This window comes from Lipotes vexillifer, unplaced genomic scaffold (assembly GCF_000442215.2).
Source record: "Lipotes vexillifer unplaced genomic scaffold, Lipotes_vexillifer_v1.1 scaffold1701, whole genome shotgun sequence".
Taxonomy (NCBI): domain Eukaryota; kingdom Metazoa; phylum Chordata; class Mammalia; order Artiodactyla; family Lipotidae; genus Lipotes; species Lipotes vexillifer.
Genome location: NW_006794217.1, coordinates 255,451 through 265,906, shown reverse-complemented (window position 1 = coordinate 265,906; position 10,456 = coordinate 255,451). Strand labels below are relative to the sequence as shown.

Below are 10,456 nucleotides of genomic sequence, written 5' to 3'. Positions count from 1 at the left end.
CGCCCGCCCTTCCCTGCCGGCCTCTGCCTGCAGAGTTAGGGCGTCAGCCCCGCGGTCGTGTGAGCAGATTCCCAAACTTAAGTCTTTACCCAAGTGCACAGGCCGTCGGTCTTCTTTCTCCGGAGAGCCCTGACCAGTACCACTGCCTTCCGTCTCTTCTGGAACGGTCAGGCCTCTGCTCAGGTGGGCGTTGGGGGCCCGGCTGCTCCGTGGCCCCAGAGCTGCAGGGGGCGGGGCCCGGGACTCCTGCCTTGCGTGCTGGCCCTGCGAGTGGAGCGGGGCTGCGGGACCCTGGCTGGCGGCTTCCCGTGGCTGGCAGGCCTGGTGCTGCCCTTTCTCTTTGTGGAAGCAACACCTGCAGAGGCCACGCTGGCCTTGGCGCCGGGCCCCCGGCTCCCTGCGCGTGGACCGGCCGGGTCCCACTCCCCCGCTGTGGACCTCAGGCCGCGCCAAGGCCTCATCTAGGGGAGTGGAAGCACGGGCTGCCCCGGGCCTCTGCCCTTGGCTGAACCTCAGTCCATCCCTCTGCTCTCCTGGGTGGATGTGGGTGAGCACAGCCTGGGGCCAGTGACAGGCTGCTCTGGGAGCTGTTTCCCCAGGTTTGGAGGCGCTGGCAGAGACCCGCACCTGCACAGACGTGAGTAACGGCTCCCGCAGACGCCTGATGAGTCCTTAACAGCACGTGCTGGCCTCTGGGAGCCAGGCGGGGCTGGCAGAGCTGGGCTCGCATGACCCCAGGGTCTCCGTGCCAAGCCTCCTGGCAGGGGGCTCCTTGTCTCTGAGCTCTGTGTGCTCACACCAGCTGTCTCTGAAGCTGTGGGCGCTGCCAGCCCCTCGGACACCTGACTCCCAAAGCTCTTGGAGCATGTTCTCAGCCGACCAGGGCAGACCTGCGGTTGTCAACCTGGGGCCTCACAGACGTGAGAACAGAAAGCACCAGTGGGTCTTCCCAGGGGCCCAAGCATCCCTGGCCCCTCAGGACCCGACCTGCAGCAGCCCAGGGGGCCGTAGGTGGCCTGGCTGTTCTCGGGACCTCTCCTAGTTACCGAAGCCTGAAACGCCCTGTAGCCCGAGGAGCTCTCGGCTGCCAGCAGTGGGACCTGCGGGCGTTCCCGGCTGCGTCTGGCGGGACAGACCCTGGTGGGCCTCCCCCAGGGAGAGAGGGCATGTGGGGCTGGCAGGGAGGGGCCAGACGCATCGAGAACGTGCCAAGTCCTGTGAGGCTTGCAGACTCAGGTTACTTCCTGGACCTCCTCTCCCTCCAGGAAGACCCTGGGAAGAGGACGTGGGCGGGGCCAGGCCTGGGTCTCAGGTCCCCTCTGCTGCAACCCTCCCCGTGGCCAGATTCCACGCCTAGCAGAACCTCCGGGGCCTGGGGGCAGCTGGACAAGAGCGGGTTCCCTCCCCGCCGGCTCCCAGGCAGGCTGCACAGCTGGAGGCATTGCCATGGAAACGTGAGCTTGGATATATCATCTCCTCTCTTTGCAAATCACTTTTATGAATGTCCACAATGTTGAAGCGACTGCAAAGCAATCCCTTTGACGCTGCCGTTGGCCGGGGGCTTTCCTAGCTGATGCTGCGCCACTCACGTCTCACGGGTGTTCTGAGTTTGCCGTCGTCTCGGGAACTTTTACGGAGACCGCTGCAGGCCACAGTGCACGGATCCGAGGTCACAGCCATCTGTGACTCAGCCTGTCCGTGCCCCCACCGTGCGCCAGGCCGAGGCTCAGTGTACTGGGGGAGGGGGGTGGGAGGGGCGACGGCCGCCGCTGGGCAGTTTGCTGTGACTTCGCAGGGGAGGGAGAGCCTCCACACCCCTTGCCACAGACTGGCCCTGGGTCCCACATGGAGAAGGGAAGGCCAGGGAGGTGGAGCGGTGACCCCGGGTGGCGGTGGGTTGGGTATTGACGTATGAGTAGGAGTCCTCCAAATGGAGAAGGTCGGGGAAGCGCATCCAGAGGAACACTGGGCACGAGGCCAGGGGCGCCAGGTGTGGTGGGAGGCGGGGTGCTGGGGGCTGAGTGGGGGCGGGGGGCGGTGCCAACTTCGGGGCAGCAGGACCACACACACCCTGCACTCCGGACAAGGAGTTTGGACGTCCACCCTGTGTCCCCTACAAGGTCAGGGACATCTCGTCCAGCTGCCCAAGCTTCCCTGTGAGCCAGACTCCCACAGCCATCCCGCCCTGAGGCTCCGGCTGCCGAGGGGCCTCCCACGGGCCTGGTGCGTTTGCTCCCGTCCTGGGACCCTCCCTCGCTCGAGAACCTGTCTGAGGGGCTCACCCTGGCCCTCCGCCCGACGGGCGGCGGCCCTCACGGCTCAGCCTTGGGGGCCCCGCCAGGAGGTGCTGAGTCTGGTCGGCACCTGTGCAGGGTGAGTGCGGTCTCTGTCTCCGTTAGTTGCCGTTGGGTTTCCGTGGTCGGTGCCAGACCCTCCCCGTCTAGGGAGTGAGAGCAGTGCCCCTGGCCGCAGTTAGTATCAAAGGACGGCAGTCTTGGTCCAGAAAGTAGCAGGAAGATAAACTTTCCTTCTGGACTGAACCAGAAGGAACGCTTTTCCAGAAGCCAGGCTGGGCTGGGAACCACACTGCACCCGTGTCCACTGGTCCCGGCCGACTCGGACCTCTGTCCTCCATGCCAGCTGGGTCACCAGTAATGAGAGGTATCCGGATCTCAGAGGAGTTCTTTTTATTTAGAGGCTGTATTTTTTAAGGGCAGTTTTGGGTTCATAACAAAGTGGATGGGAAGGTGCCGAGATTTCCCACCAGCCCCTCCCCCCACCACCACCACGGGCACAGCCTCCCCTACTCCCAACACCCCCGCCAGGTGGTGCATCTCTCACGATCGATGAACCTGCATGGACATTTCACAGTCACCCAAGGTCCACCGTGGTAGGGTTCACTCTGGGTGCTGTACGTTCTGTGGGTTTGGACAAATGCGTACGGACAAGTCGGTTGTTGCTGGATCACACAGAGTAGTTTCCCGGCTGTAAAAGTCGCCTCTGCTCACGTGGTCGCCCCCTCCATGCCCCAGCGCTCAGTCTTCTCACTGTCTCCCTAGTTCTGCCTTTTCCGGAATGCCAGGTAGTTGGAAGCACACAGCCTGAAGCCTTTCCTCACTGGCGCCTATCACTCAGTGGTACGCATGTAAGTTTCCTCCGTGGCTTTTCAGGGCTTGATGGCTCATTGCTTTTTAGTGCTGAATAATATTCTACTGTCTGGATGAACCAGTTTATTTATCTGTCACCTGCTGAAGGACACCTTGGTTGCTTCCAGGTTTTGACAGCTATGAATAAAGCTGCTGTAAACATCCTCGTGCAGGTTTTCGTGTGAACGTAAGCTTTCAACCTGACCCTGTGGGTAAATACCAAGGAGCACAATTGCTGAATCTTAGAGGAGTTGGAGATGAACCCCGACCTGGTGTTTGCTTGGTGCTCGTCAGCACCTCTCCTGATCCCACGTTGGGGGGGCTTTCACACCCGGGATCGCCCAGGCCCTGTCTTGGGCGGCTCTGAGGTCCACCGAGAGGGTCAGAGGAGTCCAGGGGGCTCCCAGGTCCTGACGCATCTCCTTCCTCGTCACCTTGTCATCTGGGAGCCGGGGCTGGGGACCCATCCTCTTGGAGCCCCCCCCTTTTGTAGGCCCCAGCCCGTGCACCTCAGTCACCCTTGCCCTGGTGAGGACGGCTCCCAGTGCCGGCCAGGCGGGCACTCCTGGGCTTTGCAATGACCTGACCACATCCCCTGTGGGCGGACACACTGAGCCCACACGTGGCGCCCCCAGGTTGACACGCTGTCGTGTGCCTCGGGCCTCCTCGGCCGTGCGTCCCCAGGAGCCTCCCGTGTGTGAAGATTCCGGTGAGGCTGCCAAGGTCCGCTTCTGGGTGCCGAGGCCTGGAGTTCAGAGCTTCTGAGTTCAGGGGTGAGAGCCTTTCCTAAAATGAATTTTAAAAAATTATGCACGTAAAATATCACTTGCTGGGATAAGACCAGTGACACAGAGGCATCTTCAGAAAAGGGTGGCACCACCACCTCTGCCCCCGTGACCCTTTGTGTGGGTCCCTCCTACAGTCCTTCTCACTGACTTGGCTCCTTCCTGATTTTTTTTTTTTAATTAACGTAAGAAACAGTTGTAAAAGTTGGGGGTGCACCCCCCAAAAAGTCTAAAAGCACCACCTTCCTCCCTCCCCTTGGCCCCCCTCAGGAGGCTGGAGGAACCCTGCAGGCCTGTGTTTCCCATCCTCAGCCGTTCCCAGCTCTGGTTTCCCTGGTATCCGCACACAGCATGAGGCGTTCCCAGACAGACAGATGTGGAACTCATTTGCTGGATTCCGAGGTCCTGCTTTACCCCGGACGGGATTCCTGGCACCAGGGGAGGAGAGATAAGCAGCGTGCAAAGACCGTTGCCATAAAGACGCCTGATTTGTCCGTGGAAAGTCCAACAGATGCGCTGTCCTGGACGAATCCCCGTGCGGGGGTGTCGAGTCTCTCACCCACCGCTGCCCGCTGGCCGGGAGCTGGGTGGCCCGAGGGTGGCTTCTGGCCCCACCGTGGCCATGCTGCCGCAGGCCTGCGCACACTGGTTCCCCGAGTCTGCGGTGGCTGGCGGCGTATCTCTTCTGCAGATGAGGAAACCGAGGCTCGGGCGGTGCCTTGCCTTCCCCTGACCGCGGCCAGCACGTCGTGGAGCCGGGCTTGGACCGCGGGGAGCCGCCCAGAGCGCGGGGCTCAGGCCGTGTCAAGGGCACCTCGGGTGGAGGCTGCTGTCTTCACACCTTCCCGTACCTGCCTCCTGTGTTCGTTTTTCAGTTGCCCTTTAGCTTACGGGAAGTGATGCTGGTTCCTGCTTATGGCTGTGATACTGTTTCTTTTAAGATATTTATTCAAATAAAATAGTGTTTCCTCTCCCTGAACTTGGTGTCAGTGGGATCTGAGAGTGACTGCTCACTGCACGGCTGGCCTTCACACTGACACGCTCGTGTGTCCCCTCCCCTGCTGGGCCGGACGCACACGAGCTCCAGTCTCTGCCCGGTGCGGCTGCGGGGCCCTGGCGGGGGCTCCTCTCTCACCAGGTGCCGTCCCTACTGAGCCGCTGACCCTGACGTCCCCCAGGCCCACCCCGGGCTGCACCGTGGGCGCGGGGCCCGCGGTCCACAGCCCTGACCTGTCTGCTCTGACCCCACCAGGGTGTGGATCCTGGGGGCGCCCGTGCCTGCCGTTCTCCATTGCGCAGGCTTCCCCGCCCTCGAGCGGAGTCCGGCTTACAGGCAGGAGGAGTGGGTGACGGCCCGAAGGCTCGAGGAGACGGAGGTGGGCCGTGTCCCTGGGGAGGGCGAGGCCCGCACAGGCGGGACGGCGGCTTCCGGCTGTGCCATCGCCCGACCCAGTCAGGGGGGGCTCTGTGCCGGGCTGGAGGCCCTGCTTCAGGGAGCGAGTGCGTTCTCCTCGACCTTGGCTGCTTTCTGTCTCATAAAGGTCACGCGTGCCCGTTGTCGAAACCAAAGAGTTGATGTGGGTTTCGACTTTGTAGAAAAATTAAAAAAATGAAAAGCGTTGAAAGGAAAACGGGTCTTTCGTAACCCCTTCTCCAGACTCCAGCAGTGACGTTTTTCTCGTGCATCCTCCCTGGCCGATTCCTATGTGACCTGATTTATTTTTAGAGTTGGGTTAGAATCAATGAGAAATTTGGGGAATATGATCTAGAGTTTTGGCAAGTGTGTTTCTCCAGCCCCCAGAATTCCGGCTCTCAACTCCCTGAGGATGTCTGTGCTGCCTTCACGGCCGTCTGGGAAACGAGCTTGGACAGGACGGCTGTTCCAGGGCTGCGGTGCTTTCGCTGGGATGGGAAGACCCGGGCGTGTGCTGGTCACGCCTGTGGCCCGTGTCGTGGGAACGCCGGGCCCTGCTGGTTGGAGGTCCCATCCCATCGAGTCCGTCTGCCCGTTTCCCTCGCTCCCCGCCCTCGGGCTTGGCGGCTGTGCCTTCCCAGGACAGAAACGTCCTGCCGTTGCGTCAGGGCTTGGGGGTGGCGGCCTCTCAGCCTCAGCTGCTGCAGCAAAGAGCCCCCAAAGCACTGCGCTGGAGAATGAGGACGTGTCTGTCTTGTGAAGTGGTGACCCCACGGTCATCACAGGCACCCCTGGGGGGCGTGGCTCTGTCCCTTGTGGCCCTTCCCCTCGTGGCCCCACTGCCCCTTGCCAGACCTCCCCCCGTGGAGGCTGGGCTGTCAGCAGCGGGAAGAGAGTGTGGTGCAGTGCACACCCTGTTGGGGACAACATGGTCCCGTGGCCACCTGCTCCTGCAGCCCTGGGTCGTGCGAGGACCGAGTGGAGTGGCCGCCTGTTCCCTGTTGGTTCTGCTTATTCGGGGCTCCCCCTGAGGACCTTTCATCTTCGTGCCTGGAGGGTCTGTTATTACATCAGTCTTAACGGGTGCATGTACATCCTCTGTGTCAAGGTCCCGAGTGGGAAAGCTCCGTGCATCCCAGTGGAAACAGATTTCATCTCGTCAACCTGCCGTCGATCGTTAGATGGGCCGGTCCACATGTGACCAGGAGAGGAATGCTTCCAGTGACCATGGGGGATGCGGTTGGTTCCAGAGGAGGCAGAGGGCAGGGAGGTGTCTGCATGGAGCGGGGGACAAGTGAGAAACAGAACGGTGGCCCACCCGAGCCCATCCCTGCTCTTCTGTGCCCACTGAGCCCTAATCCTCACCGCTGTCCCAAGCGGGCAGGGCAGAGCCTGAGGAGTGGCAGCCAGTCGCATTGGTTGCACGTGACCTGCTCTGGCCAGTGAGGTGTGAGGGGAGGTTGCCGGGAGCTTCCAGGAGGTTTCCCTGCTGATGGCATGGGGGAGGCATTGGGAGACCCCTGGAACTGTGGCAGCCACGGTGCCAGCACAGGGACTCGACTGAGGCCACCAGAGCAGGAGGCAAGGACAAGCCTGGGTCCAGACACGTCTGTGGGCCACTGAATTAGCCAGCCCTGAAAGCCCTGTCTCGGTCTTCTGGTTCTGCAGGAGAGCAGTTACCCTCAGTAGCCTTTAGACACCTTGAGTTGGGTTTTCTGTTGTTTGCAGCTTGAAGCATCTCATCAGATGCTTTAAGCCTGGAGTTTCACTGAGTAATTCTATCAACTGGAACTTCAGCTCCATCCCTGGGGTCCTGAAGAGGAAAATGATCCAGTTGTAAAATGGAAAATTGTCTAAAATGGGAATGAAAGGCATGTAAGTTATATAAGTGAAAAGGCTGCATGTAAACGATAGTTAGGTTAATGCAACGTTGTCTCAAGAAAAGCGCCGCGGTGCCGTCATCCCTGGACCTGACTGCCCTCCACTCCAGGGGCAGGTGGGGGCAGGACCCCACTCCTCTCTGTGGGGGCAGCATGGGACCACGTGTCCCGCAGGCCCTGTGCCTCGGCCGGGGTCTGTGGGCACACGGCCCAGGGAGCACTCCTGGAATGCCCGGGCCGGGTGGAGATGGCCTGCTGCTTCCAGGTCCTGCTCCCTCTGTCAGCCAGCTTCATAAGCACCCCAGACGCCTGCGAGCCGAGCGGCCCTGTGGCTGGAGTGGGGCCGGCGTGGGGCCGCCAAGGGGGTCTGGAGGTCCCAGTCGCGGCGGGCACTGGTGGGGTCTTCTGACCGAGTCTCTTGCGGCCCGGGCGGAGGGGGTACCAGTTAACCCGGGCGCGGCCAGGCTAGCGCTTGCGAGGCCGGGTCTGGGTGAGCCAGGGTGAGCCGAGCCCACCGCGGGACAGACCAGGCTCCTCTGTGCGTCCAGGGCATCAGCAGCGGCCGGTGAGGCCGGTGGGGCTGGCGGGGTGATTCATAAGGCCTGCTCCTACTCCTCGGGCGTGTGGGGAAGATGCCAGGTTCCGACGAGGCTCCGGCCCCAGGGTGCCCCCAGACGGCAGGCCAGGGGGCTCTGCGTGCGGAAGCCACCGGTGCCGGCTCGTTGCTGCCGAGGCTGCGGCCCCCGAAGGCCGAGTCTCTGGTGTGGAACGCGGCCTCGCCAAGCTGCCTAGGCTGGCGTTAATCATTGAGCCCCAGTGTCGCGGACATCCGGCCTGGAGGCCAGGGGGCCACATCGCTTAGCGGGGCGGCGTGACCACGAGGCCACGCGCCTCCCATCCTTGAAACTTAAGCCAAGGTCAGCTCGGAGCAGCGCTGCCCTCGGAGGCACCTCCAGATTCTGCCCGTGCCCCGCCCGTGGGCAGACAGCTTGGGGCAGGAGCCGGGCCGGCGAGGATGGTGGTGCCCGGGAGGTGCCCTGGGCCAGAGCATGGCCGCAGCTCCCAGACCCCACGCCTCACTTTTAGGTGGGGGGCGTGGAGCCAGTGGGAGGGGGATGCGGGCGGTGCCCCTCGGGTGTGGCCTTGGGCACCCCCGCCTTTGCCCTCATGTGTCCCCTTGGCATTTGCAGGGCACAGCCTCCGTCCTCCAGCGCCGGGCCCCCGGTGAGGAGTACGTGGAGGTGGGGCGCCTTGGGCCCTCCGACTACTTTGGTGAGTTGTGGGGTCCGCTCCCTCCTGGGGTGGCGGCCGTTGCACGGGGCCCCAGGAGGGCCTGAGGTGAGGTCCACAGGGGCCGTGGGAGGACCTGGCCGAGGCCTGGGCACCCCGGCGGCCCGTCCTGGGTGCCGGCGGTCCGAGGAGGGCAGGACGCGGGTCAGGACCAGGCCTGGCGCCGTCTGAGTTCCAGGCGATGGTGTAAGTATATCCCAGCACTTTGTGGGCCACGCTCGCTGCAGACGTTTGCTCAGGTGCGGCCTCGCGTCCTGAGGTTTCGCTTTTCCCCTAAATTGGCAGCCCTGACGCTCTCTCTCGCCCCCAGGGGAGATCGCGCTGCTGCTGAATCGGCCCCGGGCGGCCACCGTGGTGGCCCGCGGGCCCCTCAGGTGCGTGAAGCTGGACCGGCCCCGCTTCGAGCGCGTGCTGGGCCCCTGCTCCGAGATCCTCAAGAGGAACATCCAGCGGTACAACAGTTTCATCTCCCTCACCGTCTGAGCCGTCGCTCCTGCTGCTGTGCGCTCGCACGTCCAGCTGAGGCTGGCAGCTGGGCCCCGCCCCTGCCTCGGGCTCACCTGGGAGTAAAGGGGTCACCTCCAGAGGTGGCGGCCCCGCCCGTCTCCCTTCCCCGTCCCTCTCTGGCTCCTCTTAAGGGACCCGCCTTCCTCGCCACGTCTTCTGGGGCGAGGGGCAGCTCTGGGAGGCTCTCCTCTCCGATCAGGCTGGGCAGCTCCCGGCGGCCGACCCCTGTGATGCGAGGCCACCCGGTCTGTGGCCAGGGTGTGGGGCGATGACGTCCCAGGGGGTCCCCCCAGGCACTCTTGGGCTTGGAGTGAGAAGCTGAGACTGAAGAGAGAGAGGGTCCAGCCCCTCCCTCAAACGCCCGCCCCCGCCGCCCCACAGAGGGTCCTCGCAAGATGCCAGGGGCGGGGAGGCTCTGGATGCTTAAGCCAGCTCCGGCCTCAGAGCGGGGAGGCACCCAGGAGCCCACGGCATGTTTAGGGGAGTGGGCGTGACCCTCCCCTCTCCTGGAAAGCTGGGCGCACCGACCAGTTCGCCTGACCGTCAGAGGCAGGGGTCATCCTCACTGGGCTGAGACGCCCAGGGGAGGAAGGGCATATGCCATGTGAGCCTGGGGCTCTCCGAGGTGCGGTGAGCGCTGCTCTCGGGGCCGGGGGAGGCCCCACTTTTGCAAGAAGCAAAGCAGCTTCTTGGAGACTTGGGAGGAAGCGGAGGGATTTTCTCAAATGCTTTCTGGATGAAGCTGTCAGGAACAGAGTCCCCTGTGAGTCATTCTCCAGCAGACAAGCCTCCCGTTAACCAGGAGTCTCGCCCTGGTGGGAAAGCCCGTTATCCGAGCCTCTCCCCTCCCCATGTAGGAAGAATGTGAGTCAGACCAGCCCTGGGCCCACACACCTAAGTCATCAATCAATCGATTCCCCCTCAGAAGTGTCGTCAGGCCAACTCTCACGTGAGCTGGAGGGGCCTGGGGCCCGTGCCTCATGGGACTCCTGGTGACCTGAGGGACAAACGAAATAGTGCAGTTACCCCGATTTGCTCCTGCCCGTGCAGCCCGGGGAGGCTGCCTAGTCCGGGGTGACCCCTACCTTTGCCTGTGGGTGTTTCTGTGGTGTGTAAGCCCCGCCCTATTTATTGCGATGCTCTGAATGCCGCACGTGCTATTAAATGTGCAATGAAATACATCTTCCTGACTCCATGTTTTGGTCTGAAATCTTTAACAGAAGATTTTATTCCTTTTGTTTTGTTTCTGTTGTGATAAAATAGCCACAACATAAAACTTACCCATCTTCACCATTTTTCAGTGTCCGGTTCAGGGGCATCAAGTACATTCACACTGTTGTGTAACCATCCCCACCATCCGTCTCCAGAACTTTCTCGTCTTCCCAAACTGAGACTCTGCCCCCGTTACTCACTAACCCCCCCTCCCCCTCCCCC

General features: G+C 62.5%; 1 protein-coding gene across 2 annotated transcripts in view; it reads left to right on the top strand.

The window, feature by feature from the left end:
* Window positions 1–9,012, top strand: part of PRKAR1B (protein kinase cAMP-dependent type I regulatory subunit beta) — a 91,932-nt gene extending 82,920 nt beyond the window's left edge. The window contains exons 10-11 of one of the 2 annotated variants that reach the window (XM_007467067.1): window positions 8,416–8,497; window positions 8,826–9,012. In XM_007467067.1, the coding sequence (XP_007467129.1) occupies window positions 8,416–8,497; window positions 8,826–8,998 (255 nt within the window). In that variant the 3' untranslated portion in view covers window positions 8,999–9,012. The remainder of the gene's footprint in view (window positions 1–8,415; window positions 8,498–8,825) is intronic. The other variant, XM_007467068.1, reaches the window with a different exon arrangement.
* The last annotated feature ends 1,444 nt before the right edge of the window (window positions 9,013–10,456 follow it).